The sequence below is a fragment of the Peromyscus californicus genome, unplaced genomic scaffold (genome assembly GCF_007827085.1).
Source record: "Peromyscus californicus insignis strain IS unplaced genomic scaffold, ASM782708v3 Scaffold_19__1_contigs__length_69161282, whole genome shotgun sequence".
Taxonomy (NCBI): Eukaryota; Metazoa; Chordata; class Mammalia; order Rodentia; family Cricetidae; genus Peromyscus; species Peromyscus californicus.
In genome coordinates, this window is record NW_026294491.1 from 23,260,108 (window position 1) to 23,283,384 (window position 23,277).

The 23,277-nt window shown below is 44.6% G+C and overlaps 1 protein-coding gene across 4 annotated transcripts in view; it reads right to left on the bottom strand.

Annotated features, from left to right (window-relative positions):
* Positions 1–20,799, bottom strand: part of Dnajc12 (DnaJ heat shock protein family (Hsp40) member C12) — a 40,901-nt gene extending 20,102 nt beyond the window's left edge. For 2 of the 4 annotated variants that reach the window (XR_008219854.1, XR_008219853.1), the window contains exons 1-3: positions 17,392–17,608; positions 10,878–10,956; positions 5,465–5,604 (exon numbers count right to left, since the gene is read on the bottom strand). Coding sequence is in view for 2 of the 4 variants with exons in the window: in XM_052744822.1 (XP_052600782.1) it covers positions 5,465–5,604; positions 10,878–10,956; positions 17,392–17,469 (297 nt within the window). In the remaining 2 variants the exon portion in view is untranslated. Of the gene's footprint in view, positions 1–5,464; positions 5,605–10,877; positions 10,957–17,391; positions 17,609–20,687 lie in introns of those variants that run through there. The other 2 variants (XM_052744823.1, XM_052744822.1) reach the window with 2 other exon arrangements.
* Positions 20,800–23,277: the final 2,478 nt, after the last annotated feature.

A 23,277-nucleotide genomic window follows, 5' to 3' on the forward strand; every position in this document is an offset into this window, starting at 1 on the left:
AATGGTTCTTTTTTTTTTTTTTTTTTTAATTTACTTATTATGTATACAATATGCCTGTATGCCAGAAGAGGGCACCAGATCTCATTACAGATGGTTGTGAGCCACCATGGGGTTGCTGGGAATTGAACTCAGGACCTCTGGAAGAACAGCCAGTGCTCTTAACCTCTGAGCCATCTCTTCAGCCCCGGGGTTTGTTTCTTACATGTGGTTACTAATCGGGGTGGGGCCGAAGACAGCTTTCAGAAGCCTAGTCTCCTTCCATCAAGGGGGCTCTGGGAATCCAACTCAGGCCACCAAGAAACTTGTAAACAGGGCTTCACTCTCAAAAATCAAAGTGTCTGTGGTCTGTCTAGACAGGTGCTCAGGATGAATGGCCCTGGGTGACACTCAGTTTCATGCTTCCATGAAAGACATCAGCAAAAAGATGTTCTAAGATAATAGTCTGACTTACCCATCACCCACATGAATAAACCAAAACTAAATGTTTCATCATCAGACTCTTGTCTCCACTAATTCCAATTACAGAAGTAGTCAGAAGAAAAATCCAAACTGTACTGAAACTCAGATGCAGGTGCCTCCCACGCACTATAGTTAATCAAAGGATGACAGACGCAAGAGCAGAGCTGAAGGCTGGCAAGATGGCCCAGTGGGTAAGGATGCTTGGCACCACGCCCTGCCACCTGAGTCTGATACCTGGAATTCACATGGTGGAAAGGAGAGAGCCGACTCTTGCAAGTTGTCCTCTGACCTCTACATATATGCTGCAGAATACACACATGCACACACACACACACACACACACACACAACAAATAAATAGGAAAAGTTTTTAAGAGTGATGCTGAGCAGTCCAATTGTGTTCCCAGGGTGTATTTCTCAGCTCCACCAGAGTATTGGTGGCACAGAACAACATATAACATCAAATGAACTTGTCTTCAATGGGTCAATAGAGCTGGGGGTGGAGAGTTCAGTTAGGTAAAGTGCTAGCCTGGCATTTGTGAAGTCCTGGGTTCAATCCCAGCACTAGACAAAAAAAAGTAGGGTACTCAGGATGGAGCTCAATCGATACAGTGCGCCCGGATCCCACAGTGCAGTAATGGACCCCACACCACAGAACTGTAAATGATGGAGCACGCCAATGATCACAACACTCAGGAGGGGAAGGCAGGACCAAAAGTTCAAAGGGGGGGGGACGGGCGGGCGGGCGGGCGTGCCTTTAATCCCAGCACTCGGGAGGCAGAGCCAGGCGGATCTCTGTGAGTTCGAGGCCAGCCTGGTCTGCAGAGTGAGTTCCAGGAAAGGCGCAAAGCTACACAGAGAAACCCTGTCTCAAAAAACTAAAAAAAAAAAAAAAAAAAAAAGTTCAAGGTCATCCATCCTTAACTGAACATTGAATATGCATGAGACCCTGACTCAAAAAAAAAAAAAAAAAAAAAGCCAGATGATGATGGCACACACCTTTAATCCCAGCACTCAGAAGGTAGAGGCTGGCATCTCTGGGAGTTCAAGGCCAGCCTGGTCTACAAAGAGAGTTCCAGGAAAAAAAAAAAAAGAAGAAGAAGAAGATCATCAGTAGAACTAGAGACTCTGAGGGGAGGGAGACACTGAGGTGCACGAGGCAGAGTGTCAGCAAATTCCACAGAGCAAAGGCCATGAGCCCTCCCGTCTGTGAAGTCAGGCTCCTGTTACTTTCCGCTCACAATTAACTTGTTTACCAGCCTCCCTGAGCGGACCTCTTTTTTTTTCTTTAGAAAGTCATTATCATACACACCCTGGTCAACACTAACAAATAATTATTTTTTAATCTAAATGCCATTAAACATTGGAAAAAGAAAAATGGAACAATTAGCTCCCGTGAGCCACAGCTCAGCTGAATCATGAGCAAAGTTAGCTTCTTTTTTTCAAATTATTATTTTCTGTGTATGAGTGTCTTCTCTGTGTGTACGCCTGTGCACCACATGCATGCCTGGTGCCCAAAGAGACCAGAAGAGAGGGCATCAGATCCCGTGACATCAGAGTTGCAGACAATTATAAACCGGCATGTGAATACTGGGAATTGAACCAAGGTCTTCTGGAAGAGGAGCCTGTGATCTTTACCACTGCACCATCTCTCCAGCCCCCCAAATCAGTTATTTTTACCCCGGGTCGCCATGAGTGAATTTTTAACTTGCCCGAGTGGTTGATCTCTGACCTGACTGCTCTTGGATAATACCCAAGCAAGACAGCCTGTCTTTTGAACAGAAGGTGTTGATCTGCTCACTGTTTCCCATCTGGCTAGAGAAAGACTGCCCATCTGGGCATAGTAGGAAGCTTCCACAGGTAGCCTGCAGCCAACTGGACTCCCCCCAAAGATACCTCATCCAGGCAGGAACTCGGATGCAAACAAAAGGCAAATAGGTCTCTGCAAGGCAACAGGACGGCCTCAAATCCCTTCTAGGATTATTAAACAGCCAAGTTAAAAAAAAAAAATGTGTATAACCCCTTCTAAAATTTACAGCTCAAACTTAGGCCGTCAGGATTGGCAGTAAGGGCCTTTCCCACTGAGCCATCTCAACAGACGTGTATCTCATTTTTAAACCAACATCACATGTTTAAATTTCCAACGTATTCGTTGGCTTAGGTGAATTCTTAAAATATTTTTAAGATTTATTTTTTATCATTTTAATTACGTATAGGAGGGTGTTATCTGCATGTAGGTATGTGTAGACACTCTCAGAGCCTAGAGGCATCAGAGTCCCTGGAGGTGGAGTTACAGACCATTGTGCGCTGCCAGACATCGATGCCGGGAACAGAACCCTGGTCCTTTGCAAGAGAAGCAAGTGCTCTGAACCACTGAGCCATCCCTCTAGCCCCCACTCCTGATTTAGTGGGGTTTGGTTTGTTTGGCTTTCTGTCTGCTGCCTGAGTGCAACACCATGCCCGGCCCCACTGCTGATTAAAGAACAGATACAGAGCTCATCCCTTTCTATCACTAATAAAAATAAACCTGAGCCGGGCGGTGAGCCGGGCGGTGGCGGTGGCGGTGGCGCACGCCTTTAATCCCAGCACTCGGAGGCAGAGCCAGGCAGATCTCTGTGAGTTTGAGGCCAGCCTGGTCTACAGAGTGAGATCCAGGACAGGCACCAAAACTACACAAAGAAACCCTGTCTCAAAAAACCAAAAAAAAAAAAAACAAAAAAAAAAAAAAAACCAAAAAAAAAAAAACAAAAAAAAAAACTGAAACCAAATTTCATACTACCTCAACTTTAGTGACAAGACAAATGATGTGTCCAGTAAGATCTAAAATATAATTATTTTAAAGGCTCAAACATTGCATAGTTAAGCTAAACCCAAAACCGAAACGCTGTGCTGTGAGTCAGGAAATTAATAGTAAATAAAAAGACAATGGCAATCTAGATAAAAGCGGCAACTTGGAGAGGAATTGTAGAAAAATCTGTAGCTAACCTGGTATTAGCTGTCAAAAATTAAGGGACAGTTGAGTAGATCACCAAAAAGTGAAGAGCTGTAAACCAGAAGGCATTGGACAAGCCAGGTGACTGATTCAGCAGTCGTTACAGTGTGTCGGATTTAGGAGACTGGAGATACATTTGTGTTGACTGTAGCACGATGTTACTAAGCCAGTGCCCTTGGAATTTTGGAAAGACACAGGGAAAAGCAACGGCTGGAGAAATGGCTCAGAAGGGAAAGTGCTTACTTGAGGACAGGAGTTCAAATCCCCAGCACCACCATTAAGTGTTGGGGAGGGATGACAGCCTGTCTGTAATCCCCACACTCAGCTGGCAGAGAAAGGAAATCCCCAGAGTAAACTGGCTACCTAGACTGCCCGAAGAGGCAATGTCTGCGTTCAAGTGAGAGACCCTGACTCAATATATAAGACAGAGAGCAATCATGGGAGACAATGTCAACACACATGAATTCACACACGAATGCACATACACATATATACACTTGTATATATGTACCTGTGAAATACATACCCATACACATCACACTCACGTGCACATGCAAAAATAAATAAGGTGAAGAACCTTATTTCTGACCATGTAAAGCTAAGCACTACTATATTTTGTAAGATGTATTTTTATTTACGTGTATGTGCATGTGTGTATGCCTGTGTGAAGAATGTCACACGTGTGTGGGTGCCTTCATAAGCCAGAAGAGAGCATCAGATATCCTGAACTGGAGTTAGAGGCAGTTATGAGCTACCTAGTATGGGTTCTAGGAACCAAACTTTGGTCCTCAGAAATAGCAGCAAGTGCCCACTGCCCACAGATGCCAGAAGAGGGCATCAGAGCCCCCAGAAATGGAGTTACACACAGTTGTGAGCCACCATGTGGGTGCTGTGAATTAAACTTGGGTCCTCTAGAAGAGCAGCCAGTGCTCTTAACCACTAAGCCCCGTATGTAAATTTTTAATGGCCTTTAGAAATAACACAATACAGGGCTGGAGAGATGACTCTGTGGTTGGGAGCATCAACTGCTCTTCCAGAGGACCCAGGTTCAATTCCCAGCACCCCCATGGCAGCTCACAACTGTCTGTAACTCCAGTTCCAGAGAACCCAACACCCTCACACAGACATACATGCAAGCAAAACACTAATGCTCATAAAATGAAAATAAGCAAATAAAAAGAAATGACACAATACTTTCTAGGTGCAGTAACTCTTTATCACCATATATGATAGGAATGATTGGATCCTGTTTTGTTATAGATGTCCAAGCCTTGTTAAGTAAACAAGCCCAAACAAGAACAACAAAAGACAGAGGAAGAGCTGCAGAGAAGGCTGTGAAGTAGAGTGCTTCCTGCTCTTGCAAAGGACCAGGTTTGGTTCCCAGCACCCACGTGTCAAGGCTCACAACCAACTAACTCCAGCTCCATGCATCCAGTGCCCTCTTCATGGGAACACACACGGCATATACACAGAGAAAAAAAAAAAAAAACAGACACATATGCAAACAGAAATATATATTGGTTTTTCAAGACAGGGTTTCTCTGTGTAGTTTTGGTGCCTTTCCTGGAACTCTCTCTGTAGACCAGGCTGGCCTCAAACTCACAGAGATCCACCTGCCTCTGCATCCTGAGTGCTGAGATTAAAGCATGCGCCACCACCACCCCGCTCAGAAATACGTCTTAAGAAGACTTTTTTTTCAAGTCTTTTCAAAGAAAAGAATTTTCAACAAACCAAAATTCAGTTACATGAGCCATCTGAGAAGCACAATTATGAGAAATCCTAGAATGAGGTGTCAATGGTAACAGGGAGTGAGATAAACAGCCCCGGGCCCTTCGAGCACTGGTTCTGGTGGCCTCTCTGAATTCCTCCTCACAGGGTTTTGTAAGCGATGACTTACCACTAATTTCTGGGTCCTTTCCCTCCAATTGCTCACTTATTCTCTAGGCTAAGTCATGAGTCTAACCCGTGAGCAGCCTGACCTGGAAAGTCCCAGGATCCCCAGAGAAAAACTCACAGTTTTCACTGAGTCGGCCAACGCTTCCCACTGCTCGAATGGCATCGACATCTGGCTCCTCCGCCAGTGGTCATAGCGGGCCCGGCTCTCGGCATTGGTCAGAATCTCCTTCGCCTTCTGCAGTCTCTGAAAAGTCTCCACTGGAAAACAAGACGAGATGAACACTGCGCTCTGGGAGGATTAAACTCCAGAACCATCCACCAGATCTCACTAGCTTGACTCGGCCACACACTACGAGACTTTGGGCCTAGTCAGGCATCAGTGTCCCCACGTGTAAAATATGTCACAGAAGGACAAGTGAGGACTCGGAGAGTAAAGGTCCTTGCTACCAAGCCTGACGACCTGAGTTCAATCCCCTGAGCACACATCATGGAAGGGGATACATGACTCATGCAAGCTGTCCTCTGAGCTCCACACATGCCATATAACTAGATTTCCACACATAAGAGAATAAATTTGAAGCCGGGCAGTGGTGGTGCACGCCTTTAATCCCAGCACTTGGGAGGCAGAGCCAGGTAGATCTCTGTGAGTTCAAGGCCAGCCTGGTCTACAAAGTGAGTTCCAGGAAAGGCGCAAAACTACACAAAGAAACCCTGTTTCGAAAAACAAAAAAAAAAAAAAAAAAGAGAGAGAATAAATGTGGGGGATGAGCCAGAATTAGGTATGATCACACACACAAGAAAGAAAATGCCATCATGAAACTCACTACTGCGGTGATACTTTATTTGTGCTGAAATGTGATATTTTATTTGTATGTTAATAAATAAAGTTTGCCTGGAGATCAGAGGTCATAGTGAGCCATAAACAGAAGTCAGGTGGTGGTGACACACGCCTTTAATCCCAGTACCAACCATAGAGACCTGGAGGTCTGTATAGACAGGCAGTGACGAGGAAGTCATGTGGCTGGGCTTAGAGCCAATGAGAAAGCAGAACAGGAAGGCAATAAAGGCGCAGGTTAGACAGGAAGAGGTTCTCTTTGGGAAGCTACAGCGAGGTGGTAAGCTAAGGTTAGTCACGGCTATTTGCTATTTCTCTGATCTCTTCGGCTATCACCCCTGTATTTGGCTCTGTGTTTCTTATTTAATAAGACTGTTTAGAAATTTGTCTACACACTACTTTATTTGCTAACTTTAAAAAAAAAATGTAATGCTGGGCATGGTGGCACCCACCTCTAATCCCAGTATTAAGGAGACAGACACAGGAAGATCTCTGAGTTCAAGGTCAGACTGGTCTGTATATAAGAGTTCCAGGCCAGTCAGGGCTACATAAAGAAGCCCTGTTTCAAAAAAAAGTAGAGAATGAATGAATGAATTTGATGCCTACTAAATCATATATTTAGAAAAAAAACTGACCTAAATGTAAGAGTCTTGTGTATTAGAAACATTTTTTCCAAGATTTATTTTATTGTTCAAGCAACCACCCCTGGTGAGAAATATTTTAAATGTTAAGAGAATCCACCACACAGATTTCAAGCCCAGCGCAACTTTGAGATTTTTGGCAGTAGCTAACTCTGCAGCTCACACAACGACTGAGCCTTGTATGATAATGAATATTCAGAGACAGGTAATGCCTGGGGGGCGCTCACCAACCTAAGACAGAGTGCCTGTGTGGCCTGAGCAGGCGTCTCCATGATGGGTAAGGTGACCTGCTGACGTCCCACGCAACCTAAGTCAGAAGCTCATTTATTAGAAAAAGGGGGACCTGTAGGGTCCTGGCCCCCGTTTTGGGTAACTGTTGCCTTGCTTGCTGACCTTGACCTTGATATCCTCCCTATGCTAATTCCCTCCCGGGTTCCACCCTCCTGAATGCTTAAGGGAAGTTCCTTGTCTATGTATCCTGCATAATGGGCGTTAACAGCTTAGATGCAAGATTGTAAAACATCTGTAACTAACTTCTGCCCTCCAGGGTTTTCCATTGTGCTGTAAGCCTGTATTCAAGACCTCCTCCCTCCTTCAATAAACAGCATTCAGCATTAAAAAAAAAAAAGCCACACCCAAAAAAAAAAGAGAATCCACCAGGACCAGATGACCAAACAACAGGTTTGTTTGTTTGTTTGTTTTGTTTGTTTGTTTGTTTATGCAGAATCTCACCATGCAGCCCTGGCTGGCCTGGAACTCACTATGTAAACCAGGCTAGTCTTGAATTTACAGAGATCCACCTGCCTCTGCCTCCCAAGTGCTGGGATTAAATGTGTGCGCCATCACCACCCGGCACCTTTTTTTCTTTTTAATGAGTTAATTATCTCGGATATCACTAGTAAAGCTGACTGATACACGGGATTGTCTAGATCAGGTTGGCTTGTGTGCACGTCTATGAGGAATTACCTTAATTGATGTGTAGGACAGAGGCTGAAAGTGGGCAGCACTGCCCCTCTGCTTTGGGGTCTGGACTGTACAAAGCAGGGAAAGCTCACTGAGTACTAAGCATGCATGCATCCATTTCACTCTGTTTTGGGGTTTTTTTTTTTCCTTTGTTTTTTTAAAGATTTATTTATTATGCATACAGTGTTCTGCCTGCATACCAGAAGAGGGCACCAGATCTCATTACAGATGGTTGTGAGCCACCGTGTGATTGCTGGGAATTGAACTCAGGACCTCTGGAAGAGCAGCCAGTGCTCTTAACCTCTGAGCCATGGCTGCTCCTCCAGAGGTGTCCTCTTCTAACATGCAGGCAGAACAGTGTATACATAATAAATAAATCTTAAAAAAAAAAAAAAATCCACTCTGTTCTTGATGTGACTAATGGCTTCAAGTTCCTGCCTTGACTTTCCCCAAATGATAAACTGTAACCTGGAACTGTAAGCTAAAATAACCCTTTTCTCTAAATGTCCAGCAAAGACGGGTGAACAATGGCTTTGAACATAATAATGGTAAATCTATTTCCGTTCCTGCTGTTTTGATAAAATACCCTGATAAACGCAACTCAAGAAAGAAAGGGCTTATTTTGGCTCACATTTCGGGGGTAGAGTCCATCAGGGCAAGAGTCCTAGGACAAGAACTCAGGCAGCTGGTGGTCATAGGTCTCAGTCAGGAATCAACCAGGGATGAACACCCCTGCTCAGCCTCCTCCTTTTTCATGAAATCCAGGACCCCAGCCTGGGAACAGTGCCACCCTCCTTCAGCCTCAATCTTCTCGCCTCAGTTAACCTAATCAAGATAACCCCTCACAGCCGGGCTGTGGTGGCGCACACCTTTAATCCCAGCACTCTGGAGACAGAGGCAGTCAGATCTCTGTGAGTTCAAGGCCAGTCTGGTCTACAGATCTAGTTCCAGGACAGCCTGTCAAAACCAAAAACAAAATAATGGATTAATTAGTTAATTAAAAATAAAAAGATTAATAAATGGACATATTCAGGTAAAGAGAACACAGCACTGTTCGTAAAAAGAGACAATCGTTGGTTACAAATAAACATATCGTCATGGTAACACTCCAGTGGCTGGTGAAAATGAACTACAAGCTGACACAGAACATCACAGTGCCCACACATACAAATGTATGCTGACCGTTGTTAGGAAAGACCCATCTCAGTCCTCTCCCCTGAGGCCATCCAACAGCAAAACCAGCCCTTGGAGGGCTGGAGAGCTAATTCAGCAAGAGCACTTGCTCCTCTAAAGGACCCCAACTTGACTCCAAGCATCCATGTCAGGCAGCTGACAATCACTTGTAACTCTAGCTCAGGGAATCTCATGCCTTCTTCTGGTTTCTGCAAGCAAACACACACACACACACATAAATAAATAAAATAAAAAATAAATTTTTGTTTGTTTGTTTTGGGTTTTTTGTTTTGTTTTTGGCGTTTTGAGACAGCGAGGGTGTCTCTGGATATCCCTGGCCATATTAGAACTTGCTCTGTAGACCAGACTGGCCTTGAACTCACAGAGATCCCCCTGCCTTAGCCTTCCCATTTTTGGGATTAAAGGTGTGTACCACTACTGTCCCATAAAAAAAAAAAATAATAATAATAATAAAAAATAAAATCTTTAAAAAAAAAAGAAAAAGGAAACAGAAGGCAGGTATGGTGGTGTACGCCTTTAACCCCTAGCACTTAGGAGACAGGCAGGTGGATCTCTAAGTCTGATGCCATAGTGTGTTTCAGGCAGCCAAGGCTACATAGTGAGACACTGTCTTTAAATAAAAAAACTCACCAGGCGGTGGTGGCGCACGCCTTTAATCCCAGCACTCGGGAGGCAGAGCCAGGCGGATCTTTGTGAGTTCAAGGCCAGCCTGGTCTACAGAGTGAGATCCAGGACAGGCACAAAGCTACACAGAGAAAACCTGTCTCGGGGGAAAAAAAAAAAAAACTAACTGAATTAAAAAAAAAAAAGTAAGTTCAGCCCCAAAAAGCACTCCTCACACAAGCCTGGGAATCTGAGTTTGACCTCTAGAACCCACACAAAGGTGGAAGCAGAACACTGACTCCAAAACTGTCCTCTGACCACCCCATTTATGCCATGGCACTCATACACATACCCACACACGTCATCACCACTATCATCATTTTTAATGTAAAGAAAAACTTGGAACTGTAACTAAGAAAATGCAGGTGCTATACACAGTTCAGGTCCTATTGTGTAACAGTTTCCTCCAATACTGAAACATTTCACCCTGCAGGGAAGCTCTTTGAGCAGGAAGAGAAACGACTCAACACAGCTTCAGGAAGTCCCTGAAACTGACCAGATTCACTAATCCCCTCCCTGCCAGAGTAAGCAATAAACTCTGAGGTGCTCTCTCTTGGCCACATGCTAACTAGCTAGCGCTCTCTCTCTCTCTCTCTCTCTCTCTCTCTCTCTCTCTCTCTCTCTCTCTCTCTCTCTCTCTCTCTCTCTCTCTCTCTCCGTTTCTGTCTCTGTCTCTCTCTCTCCCTCCTCTGTCTCTTTCTCTCTTTCCCCCTCCCTCCCTCTCTCCCTCCGAGGAGCAAAGCTGAACTGCAAAGACCACTCTCAATCAAGCCAAGCTGCAAGGAAGACTGTTGAGACCAGCTGGCTGGAAGAAGCAGAAGCCAGCCAAACTGCCTAGAAGAGGTTTAGTCTAACTAAATCACTTGGAAGGGATACTCTCCAACCTGGTGAGCTGGCTGTAGGCTGTGCAGTGTGCTCCAGGTTCCCAGCTCTGTGAACTGTCATCCACACTGAGGTTGGCTTTGGTGATACAGCTGTCTTTTATTCATTTTTGCTCCTATAAAAAAAAAACCCTCACCCATATTCCTGTAAGTAACCCCAATAAAACTCATGGTTCACCAAGTTGGACTTGGGTGGTATGGGTACTTTGGTGTGTACCTATAGTGGTATACATTTGGTGGCTCCCTATCTGGGATGAGGAGACGTGTGTGCAGCATCTCCCAGGAAATGTTCTGCCACACACAGGCCCATATGCTCTTCATCCTCTTAAGAAGCATCCATTAGTAAATTCTTACCAGCTTTGGAGTTTTCCGGATGCTTGTCAGGGTGACATTCCAGAGCTCTGACCTTAAATTCTGCCAAGATTTGCTCAACCTAAAAAAAAAAAAAAAAAATCAGTGTTTCAAATAACAAGGATAGATTAAAGAAACTGGTTCTCAACCTTCCTAATGCTATGGTGACCCCCAACCATAAAATTATTTCATTGCTACTTCATAACTGTAATTCTGCTACTGTTATGAGTCATAATGTAAATATCTGATACATGATCCAAGGGATCGTGACCCACAGGTTGAGAACTACGGACTTCGTCATAGAAAACCATGCCTAGCACCCGTGTCAAAATCAGGCCTGGAGACCCACCCCTATAATCCCAGTGGAGGGGGTGCAGAAAGGAGAATCGGGGGCTCACTAGCCAGCTAGTCAGCTGAATTTGGTGAGCTGAGACTGTCTCAAAAAATAAGGCGGAAAGTGATCAAGGAAGACACCAACATCAACCTCTGGCCTTTATACACACATGTGCACAAATGTACGTTATAAGAGAATCAAATATCTTCAAGTGTCTGATAGCCATGCCTACAATTCCAGCAGAGAGCAGGGGACCAGCCGTTCAAGGTCAGACTTACCTAAATAGGGCGTTTGGGCCAAAAGTGTAATAGTAAACTTGGTGTGTGTCTGCAACAAGGTCACACTGTGTAGCCCTGGCTGGCCCGGAATTCATTATGTAGACCAGGCTGGCTTCAGACTCAAAGAGATCCACCTGCCTCTGCCTCCTGAGTGCTGGTATTAAAAGCATGTGCCACCATGCCCAGCCAGTAAACATTTTTTAAGATGTGTTTATTTTACCTGTATGGATGGTTTTTGCCTACGATGTGTGTGTCTGGTGCACACAGAGGGTCAGAAGAAGGCACTAATTCCCAGACACTGGAGTTACAGATGGTGAGCCACAGTGCTGGGAACCTAGCTCTCACCCTCTACAAGAGCAGCCAGCGCTCTTAACCACTGAGCCAACTCTCCTGGGCCCCCTAGTCAAGATTTTTAAATTAACAATTTATAAATACCCCCAAATCCTCTTTGAATAAGATTTCTATCAGGACAGAATAGAAAGCTAAGGTCTTTTTATCCTTTTCATCCCTTCAAAATACATTTTCCCTCTATGTATATCTTTGTTCTAGGAATTTTAAATAATGCAAATGAATAAAATTATACTATCTAGCAAAGAGGGTCGGGGTTTTATTGTTGCTGCTGTTCTGTTTTTAATTTATATCACCTATGAAAGCATCCTGGCGGGGGTGGGGGGCATTGGAGAGATGGCTCAGTGGTTAAGAGCACCAGCTGCTCTTCTAAAGGACCCGAGTTCAATTCCCAGCACCCACGTAACCAGCTCACAAACGTAACTACAGTTCCAGGGGACCCTGACACACTCACACAGGCAAAACCCCAAAGCACTATGCTGCCTGGGGGACCAGTCTCCAGACACCTCAGAGCTCAAAGAGAAATCCACAGCTTTGGCGTGTAGTAGACTTTTCTGTCTGAGGGGGTTAGGCACTCACACACTCTCTTGTTGGTTTCCTTCAGACATTTTCTTTATTCTTCTTTTGCATTCTCTAGTCTTTATTTTCCTGGTGATTTCCTTCTCTCATTCTTGAAGTTTCCCTTCTAGTTCCTTCTAACTCTCTCATTCTTGATGTTTTCCTTCTAGTCCATTTTAACTCTATCTTTATCTCTGTTCTTTCCCTTACAGCTTATATACCCCAGTGAAATCTGTCAGGCAATATAGGAATTACAATGTGGTTACATTCCATTTTTCAAATGAATGATCACAATGAATACAAACAGTAAAAAACAGTATGTTTTCCATATCCTGTACATGATTAAATATTTTATGTATTACATGTGAAAAAAAATTACCCCAAGAACCCACTTACATTCGTACCCAAGCAACTTGTTATAGATTAACCGTGTGGGCAAGCAGGGTATTCTTCTCAGTCAGGTCTTTTACTGGCAGGCTGCATTTTGCAGTTACAAAGAAAGGGCCAGTTACCTTATTACTTATCTTGAAAGGTAATCTTATGAGGAATCTTAAAGGAATCACAAACTTAAATTTTATATATGAAAAAAGAATCAGTCAGATCTACTTTAAATCTGTGGGGCACTCACTCATCAATAGTTTTTTGGTTTTTTTTTGGAATTAATTATCACCTTTGGTCATCAACCAATCCTAGGAAGAAAGGTCCATCAGCCAATGATAACTGGGCTGCTTTGTTCTTGTTCCCTGACCTTAAAGAGTTCCTCACTCAACTATGTGTCTTTCTAAAACTTTAGATTGTCTTCTTGGGTTTTTCACCTCAAAGCTATTTGATGAAAACATCTTAGTCCAACTTTAAGTTATTTTCAAAGCTTTGTTTCAACTGTAATGCACTCTGAAACCTGTGAACACATGTCCCAACAATAAGGTTAAAAGAATTTAAGCTAGCTGGGCTACTGGGACTCAATTGTTTTTCTTTTTTTTTTATTTTATTTTTTTTTAAAGTGTATTTATTTATTATGAATACAGCGTTCTATCTGCACATACCCCTGCAGGCCAGAAGAGGGCACCAGATCCCATTACAGATGGTTGTGAGCCACCATGTGGTTGCTGGGAATTGAACTCAGGACCCCTGGAAGAGCAGCCAGGGCTCTTAACCTCTGAGCCATCTCTCCAGCCCCAATTGTTTTTCTTAATCATTAACCTAAGTCACAGTCTATACGACTCCTCAATAGAAACTCATGTGTTGTAGCAGTGTGACACCTCCTTGTTTATATTTTTAATCATCAAAACTCTATTGAAACTAACATTATTATTATTATCATTTAGACAGTACAGCTTAGGAAGAAATCATCTTCATAATAATCCACAGGTAAAAATGCCCAGTAGAACGGGATGTTTCCATTAGCTAAATGTTGGGGAATACTATTTTAAGGTGTGTTACTTTTTTTATGCTGCATTTGTTTAGCTCTGTGAAGCTGTGTTACTGTACCTGTCTAAAACACCTGATGGTCTAATAAAGAACTGAATGGCCAATAGGGAGACAGGAGAAAAGATAGGTGGGGCTGGCAGAAAGAATTAATAGAAGGAGAAATCTGGGAGGAGGACATCAGGGGCCAGCCACCCAGCTACCCACCAGCAAGGGAGTAAGAGTGATCGTAAGATTACAGAAGTAAGAAAAGGAAAAGCCCAGAGGTAAAAGACAGACAGGTTAATTTAAAGTTAAGAAAAGCTGGCAAGCAACAAGCCAAGCTAAGGCCGAGCATTTCTAATTAAAAATAAGCCTCTGTGTGTGATTTATTTGGGAGCTGGGTGGTGGACCATCCCCCCAAAAGAAAAAAACAAACAACAGCTAAACATACTACATTACAGGCAGTGGGAAAGGATCTCCCCACACCCATTCACACCATGCCAGACACCAGAGGAAGATGGCTGGAGCAAACATGTAAAGGCACAGCAGAGCAAAAGACATTCTGGGGTCTGGGATCCCAGGGCCTTGCCTAATCCGAGATTCACCCATCAGGGATTTGCCTCCTGATGGGCTGACACTTTGAGCTGTAATTACAACCTGACGCTCCTCTGACATGGTCACCAGGAATGCGCATAAAATAAAGATTAAAAAAAAAAGGGGGGCCAGGTTAGTTAGTGGTGCATGCCTTTAATCCCAGCACTTGGAAGGCAGAGTCAGGTGGATCTCTGTGGATTTGAGACCGGTCTGGGCTACAGAGTGAGTTCCAAGACAGCCAGGGCTATGTAGAGAGACCTTGTTTCAAAATTTTTAAAAATAAATAAATAAAAAGGAAGGAAGACAAAAACCAGCATCTGAGACCAATGAGATGGTTCAGTGTATAAAGGCATTTGCCACCAAGCCCGATGACCTGAGTTTCAACACCCACATGATGGAAAGAACCAACTCCCACAACTTGTCCTCTGACCTCTGCATAATGTGGCATGCATGCATGCATGCATGCATACATACATACATACAAACACACATGTAAAAATGCTTTTTAAACATTATGGTACCAGTCTATGGAAGCAAATTGTAACTTCCCAACAGTACCAACTGCTACTTCCTTCTTTATAGTTTTTCAGTTTTGCCAATTTAAGAAAATAGCTCGTGTCTATCTTTTATTACTTCAGAGTTAAACACAAACCTTCTGTGGGGCTGACCCTGAGTAAACCAGTAAAGGGGGGCGGGTTTGTTTCCAGCACGTTCCATCTCTCTCCTGCTGTCCCCATCCCACATGCCCAGTGCCGACGACTGCAGTCCCTGGACAGACAGAGCCCTTTACGTCAAGGTCCACTCTGCCCCGCCTTCACTAAAAGCCCCGCCTTCACTAAGCCCCGCCTTCACTAAGCCCCGCCTTCACTAAGCCCCGCCTTCACTAAGCCCCGCCTTCACTAAGCCTCGCCTTCAAGATCTAGTGATCTGTCTGGACAGCTGCCTGTCCTGCTGGCAGTAAACAGAAACCATGTTTCACTTTACTTACAGTCAAATAAACCAAAACATCGAGAGGGTGAAGGAACATGACCAGTGGTCCTGGTGGTTCAAAGGCATGAACACCCAAGCTCTCCTGAATCTTAAGTAGGTGCACATTTCTAAAAGTGAATTAAAGTACATATATATAATGTATATATGCAAGGAATATAGAATGTAATATATATATATATGTGTATATATGTGTGTGTGTGTGTATATATATATACCTACTCTTTGATCCAACAATTCTAGTTCTAAAAATTTGTCTAGAGAGAAAATCTGAAATGAGACAAGAATTTATCTCTACAATGTGCGGCTTAGTGAGAGAAACAGATCATCAGAGCCACTCCAAGAGAAGGGAAGCCAGCACCACTGAAAAGGAGCTTGGGGTTTCACGGGGTGCTTTTAATTGGGCAGGAATGTGGCGGAAGGGCGCTAAGGAAAAAGGAACTGTCACCGGCAATGCCGTAGACAAAGTTGTTTTTTTTGGAGCTGGCCATTAAATTAGCAGGAGGCTGTCCCGGGGTCACCCATTGTGATGTCTTAAGTGACTCCATCTTGGACCAACGATTTGGCCCAACATACAAAGGTTCAGTGAAAAAAGAAAAATTTAACCTGGCAGTGATGGCACACGCCTTTAATCCCAGCACTCGGGAGGCAGAGGCAGGAGGATCTCCGTGAGTTCGAGGCCAGCCTAGTCTACAAAGTGAGGTGCAGGAAAGGAGCAAAGCTACATACACAGAGAAACCCTGTCTCGAAAAACCAAAAAAAAAAAAAAAAAAGAAAGAAAGAAAGAAAAAGAAAAATTTAAATAAACTTAAATAAACATGAATGTATCTATAATAGGATATTTCTTTAAACTAGTTATAACTATAGATACTAAAAATTTGCCTTGTGGTCTGGTATGGTGGCACATGTCTTTAAACCCATCACCTGTGAGGAACAAGCAAGCTGATGTCTGTGAGTTCAAGAGCAGCCTGATCTACATAGTTAGTTCCAGACCAGATAGGGCTACATAGTGAGACTCTGTCTAAAAATAAATAGATAGATAGATAGATAGATAGATAGATAGATAGATAGATAGATAAAACTAGGTAAATATTTTAAAATGTAATGCAGGCTATAGAATACGTTTACAAAATCCCAAGTACAGAGTATCCCTATGCACCAAACAGAACCCAAACATACATACATGTAGGCACTCACATATGTACATAAAACAAAAATAATAAATAAGTCTTTAAAAGAGTAACACATTTGTCTCAATTATATGATGTCTACGGAAAGCTTGATTTAAGTGATTCGAAGTTACGATATATGTCCTTCCGGTATATCTTATACAGCACATATATACGTTTTAATATTGTCTGTCATAACGCCTTCCATCACAGCTATCAGAACCACAGCGTACTTTCAGCAAAGCACCTCGAAATCATCCACGAACGTGTAGCGGGTAACAAGCCTACTACAGGTTTCAGAATTCACTTCAGCACAGGCAGACAGACACGCTGATGGTGAGCAATATTGTTTCCCAACATCCATGAGACTGTCGCTGAACGGGGCGACTACAGGCAAGCTGGCTCCGCCGGCTGAGTTCTAAACCGCAGCCTTTATTGTTTCTCGAAAGCAGTGATTCTCAACCTTCCTAATGCGGTGACCCTTTACTACAATTCCTCACGTTGTGGTGGACCCCCTCCCCCAACCATTAAATTATTTAGTTGCTACTTCACAACTGTAATTTTGCTACGGTTAGGAATCGTAATGTAAATATCTGATATGCGTCCTTATAGGGTCGAGACCCATAGGTTGAGAATCGATGCTCTGAAGTCACTGAAACTGTCTGCATACGGTCCCTAACACTTTGAAATTCATAGTACTTTCCTCAAATTAACCAGCGAGCATTTCAATCCTTCACTGTCTCTACACCGAAACTCCTTCAAAATGGTAAGGGGGCTGGAGTTCCAGGCGATGCGGCTAAAATCTCAAAGCCGACCCGGTGAGCCGGTGCCACCCCGCTTACCGAGGAGAGCTCATCGCATCCCAGGAGGGCGTAGTAGTCCTCGCCGCCCTCCGGCCTGTAGTTCAGTATCGCGTCCATTTACAGGGGTGAGTCAGTCCTCTCCGGCGCCACAGACACGGTGAGCTGCGGGGTACCAGCAAAGCTCTTTGCATTTCAGCTGCACTTTCCACGCCAGCCAGCTCGGACAGCCGACGTCAACCCGGCCCTTTGCAAACACAGCTTCTCATTGGCTGTTTGCCCAGGAGAGCACCTACCGTGCAGCGCTGCTGGGATCTGTAGTTTGCGGGGGGGGGGGGGGTGGGGGGGGGGGCGGGAGTTCTGTTGCCTTGTTTTTCTGCTGTGCTTTTATTGAAAAACAATTTTTTATACAGTATATTCTGATTGCGGTTTCCCCTCTCCCAGCTCTTCCCAGATCCTCCTAACCTCCCAACTCCATGCCTTTTTTTTTTTTTTTTAAATCTTCTCTCTTTAGAAAACTAACAAGCAAGCAAACAAAAAACAATAATAAAAGCCCCATCTGGCTTGAACCTTTGCCGACCCTGTGCGTGCTGCCACGGTCTCTGGGAGTTCATATGTATATCAGTGTAGTTTGAATTTTGACGCGGTGGTTTTTCCCTATCAGTTGATACCAGGTGTATTTTTACAAAAACTCCCCATGTTATCATCGCTGCGTTACCTAGATAGTTCGTATTTGTCTATCTTTTTAAGAGACAGAAGAAAATGTGAATTGAGTTTTTAAGATTTGTTCAATAGGAACAGTGGGTACTTTCCCAAGTGTTTAAAATAGCTTGTAATTTTCGGCAGTTGAAGATATAACCCAGTGGCCAGCGTTTGACTGCCACCAGCCAGGTCTGAGGAGAGAGAGAGAGAGGAAAGTGGAGAAGGAGACTAGGAAGAGATTATACATTTTGAGTTGGGGGGGGGGGTAGTTTGTTTTTGTTTATTTGGCTGGGTTTTTTTTCTTTTTTATTTATTTTTATTTAATGTGCATCGGTGTTTTGCCATGGACATTAACTGGAGTTACAGACTGTTGTAAACTGCCATGTGGGTGCTAGGAATTGAACCTGGGTCCTCGGGAAGAGCAGTCAGTGCTCTTGACCACTGAGCCATCTCTCCAGCCCCTTGGCTGGTTTTTTTGAGACAGGGTTTCTCTGTGTAGTTTTGGTGCCTGTCCTGGATCTTGCTCTGTAGACCAGGCTGGCCTTGAACTCACAGAGGTCTGCCTGCCTCTGCCTCCCAAGTGCTGGGATTAAAGGTGTGCACTGCCTGTGCACTGCCCTGCTGGAGATCATACATTTTGAAAAGAGTGGCTGGAGATGGCTAGTGGATAAGAGTGCTCGCTGCACTTCCGGGGAGCTTGAGTTCAGTTTCCAGTGCCCAGAACCACATTAGCCCTGGATCCCGGGAGTTCAGCACTTGACTTCCAAAGACATCTGCGCTCACATGCACACACCCACATGCAGACATACCCACCTACACATAATTAAAAATAATAAAAATTAAACAGATTAAGCAGCCAGGTATGGTGGTACATAACTTAGAATCCTATCTCAGAACATCAGATGATCACGATATGAGGAGTTCAAAGGTCAGCCTTGCCTACACAGCCAGTCTAAGGTTTGAGAACAGCCGAGGATACAGGCATGGTGGTACATGCCTTTAAACCCAGCATTTGGAGGCAGAAGCAAGAAGATCTCTGAGTTCGAGGCCAGCCTGGTCTAGAGGACCCTTACAAATCCCAACAAGACCTACCAAAAACGTGGATGCCACTTAAAGAGGGATGGTCCTGTGGAGCCATTTCTAATTCAGAGAGGGAGGATGATTGCCTCAAGGCCAGACTGATAATGACCACAACAAGCCCCAACAGCAATTATTCCAGACCATGGACACTGAAACACTACCTAACTGCCTGCAAAGACTCAAACACCCTGAAAACAGCTCTTAGGGTGCCTGTCTGCACACAGTCTCTTCCATTCATCTGTACCACGGTGTCTGTAATAAACCACTTCCGCCTCACATCGTTGGGAAATTCATGAACAACCCATGTGTCACTGGCCTATCAGCACGTTGCCCTGCACAGTAGATATGAAACGATCACATCAAGGGCACAGTCCATCGTGGCAGGGGAGTCAAGACGTCGGCAGCAGCTTGAAGCAGTTGGTCACATTGAATTCACAATCAGCAGGAAGACAGCAAATTACACGTGGTGCTTCTTAGCTGGTGTTCTCCATTTACTCAGTCCGGGGCCCATCCAAGGGAAATGTTGTCACCCACTGCAAATAGGCAGGTAGATGGTCCCACCTCAGTTAACATAATCATGATAATCATAATCATGGGCATGCCTAGAGATCCATCTCTCGGGTGATTCTAGATTCCAGAGTCTATGGTAACATTTGCCCATAGCAAATATAGCCTCTGCACTGGGGTGTACAGACAGGCAGATGCCTGGAGCTTGATGGCTAGCCAGGCTAGCCAAAGTGGTCAGCTCCAAGTTCAGCGAGAGACTATTTAAAAATAGGAGAAGCCGGGTGACCCGTGTTTTAATACTAGCACCGGGGGGGGGGGGGGGGGGGGACACACATAGATCTCTGAATTCAAGGCCAGCCTGGTCTAAAAAAGGAGTACCAGACCAGCTAGGGCTGCATAGTGAGAGCCTATCTCAAAAATAAATAAATGATGGGGATCCATAGAGAAAGACACCCAAAATTCTCTGGCTTTCCTGAGCACACACCTGTGCACACACGAGCGTGCGTGCACACACGCACACAAACTTCTAATTAAAAACAAAGGGGGAGGTTGCCAGTGCCTTCTGAGCAGGTGTGGAAACCGTTCTAAACTAAAATGACCAAATGAAAAGGAGGTTGGGCAAAACATGATCTCTTTTGCATAGCTATGTGCACCTGCACTCACTTTTTTCTGGAGGTATAGACCCTTTTTATTATATTTTATTGCTTGTTTGCGTGGGTGCACAAACGCGGAGGTCAGAGAACCACCCGTGAAAGTCAGCTCCGCCGTTCCTCTGTGTGGGTCCCGGAGACCAAACTCAGGTATGGTGACAAGCACCTTTACCAGCCGAGCCATCTCGCCGGCCCTCGAGGAATAGACCTTTTTAGGTGCAGATAATAAAACCTAACGCGAAAGCTAGGTGTGGTGGCTCATACCTGTAATCTCTATTTTTGTGAAGCTGAGGCAGGAGGACTGCGGCGAGTTCCAGGTCGGCCTAGGGCTAGAAGATCCTGCCTCAAAACAATAACAAAACACTTAACACAGTATCTCAAAGCAGAAGTAAAACTCACATAAACGTTTTCAACAGACTTGAAAGCGCTTTGAGCTCAAGATGCAGAAAGAAGTCGCAGCCATCCTCAGGACTAGCTGGCATCCAAAACCACGCAGACTCCTCCCATCCAGATGCATGGCAGCTCTGGGACTACAACTCCCATAAGGCATAGCGCTACTGCGCAAAGGGGGCGTCAGAAAATGTGTCAGAACTTCCGGCTTCCTAGAGTCGGGTCCCTGCTTAAGTGCTGCAAGGTTTACGTCTGTATCCCGTGCTAGTGTTACCTTCCTGACCCAGGCTGTTCTCTAGTTTCAGGCAATCTCCTGTCTCAGCATCCCAAGTGCTGGGATTATAGACATGGGCCACAAAACGCGGCTGAAAGTGGTGTTTTTACGTGAAATTTCCGTTTGAGCCTAGAAATAAGAGGCTACTATCCCCAGAAGTTCTGAGCGGGGACAGGACATTAGCCAGCCCACAGGTGGGCCTGTGCAGCTTCCTGGTCCCGCCTGTCTCCTCCAGACGCTCCCCGAAGTTTTGTGCAAATGGTGTCAGCTCCCGCCTTCCCCTTGGTTCTTTCCAGCCTGAGAGGTGTCCAAAGAGCAACCCCGAGTTCCAGAAATCACCTGCAACCGTTTGTCCTCTGTTCCCAGGACCTGGACACCACCGAGCACTCGGATGGAAGTCTGCGATTGTTTGTTTTTATTACATTTGTTTGTTTGTTTGTGTGTATGTGTTGTGGCACTTCAGGTGGATCACACTTGGTGGTCAACCTTGCCTGCAAACGCCTTTATCGGCTGAGCTGAGCCACGTCCAACATTCTGTATTAGAAGTCTGAATTCAGCTTGGTCCCCCACCCTCTAGGCCTGATCCTCAGAATCTACTGATCCATTTCAGCCTGAGATCCAGTGGGGAGCAAACTGATTTAACTGTCCTGTTCCCACCCCCTCCACCTGTAAAAGAGGACAAAACCCTGCCGGTTCGGGCTGCCAACGTTACAATCACCTCATCCAAGAGCAGACGTGTCAAAGAATAAACAAAAATCTAATTCTTCAAAGCTGTTTGGTTGATGTTGTTTCTTTGCTTTGGGTTTGGTTTGGTTTTGGAGACCGTGTCTCACATAATCTAGGCTGGCCTAGAGCTCACTGGAGGAGGAGGAGGATGTAGCATAGAATGATCTTGATCCTCCTGCCTCCACCTCCGTAGTACTAGGGTTACAGGTCGATGCTACCGTGAGTTTATGCTTGAGATGGACGTTCCAGCATGCTAGGCATATGCTACCAACCAAGTTACAACCCCATCTGGAGAGGCTGCAGTAGCAAATTGTAACCACGGTGATGGGGAATGCTGTTAATGCCACTGTTAGCTACATTGCATTGGATGGAAACGATGTTACTTGTGCGAAGGCAGGAGATAAACTGGTACCTAAACAGCTCTAAAACATGAGATGAGGAATGATGTGTTTGTGTGTGTGAGGCTGAAGACTCACCCTGACCTCAGCCATCCCACAGTGCTCTGTGACTAAGATGCACCCCAACTCCAGTTTTGTTTGTTTTCTTTTATTATTTTATATATATATTAAATGTTATGCCTGTAAAGGTCAAAAGAGGGATCCCCAGTCTGAAGTCACAGATGGCTGTGAGCTGACATGTGGGAGCTGAGAATTAAACCTGGTCCTCTGCAAGAGCAACAGCTCGTCAGCCACACCAACCCCAAGTTTATTAATGTTCTTAATTTTCATTTCTAAGAGAGAGACAGACAGACATGCAGGTAGCTTAGTGATGTGGGTATCAGATTCTAGGTAGCTGGTGAGCCGTCTGCCATGCGTGCTGGGTACTAGACTCGGGTCCTCTACAAGAACAGCAACAACCTCCCTCAGCTACTGAGCTTTCTCCAGCTCCCAGGTGTATTAAGTTTTAAAACATTAAACTGGGGCCAGGAGGTGGTGTCGCACTCCTTTAAGCCCAGCACTCAGGAGGCAGAGGCATTTGGATTTCTGTAAGTTTGAGGCTAGCCTGGTCTACAGAGTGAGTTCCAGGACAGCCAGGGATACACAGAGAAACCCTGTCTCAAAAAAAAAAAGTTAAAAAAAATTAAACATTACACTGGGAATTTTAATAACCACCTTAAGAGATAAGATTGAAACAGAATTTAAAGATATTAATTGGCTTTTATTTAGAATTCAAAAATTCATTCTCAATTATAACTCAATTCAGTTCGGATGAGCTGAGCAGCAAGTTGACAGAAAACAGCTGAAGTAAGAGGAAACAAAACTTGAAGCAGTTGGTAATTTCAAAGTTCCTTTTGACTGGGTTCGGCACATACCTTTAATCCCAGCACTGGGGAGGCAGAGACCTGTGGATCTCTGTGAGTTCTAGGCCAGCCAAGGCTGCATAGTGAGACCCTGTCTACAGTCAAATGAAAAAAAAAAAAAAAAAGTTACTTTTGTTTTGGGTTTTCTTTTCTTTCTTTTTTTTTTTTTCCTCTTTGGATTTTGGACACAGGGTTTCTCTGTGTAGCCCTGGCTGTCCTGGAACTCACTCTGGAGACCAGGCTGGCCTCAAACTCAGGGATCCACCTGCCTCTGCCTCCCCAGTGCTGGGATTAAAGGT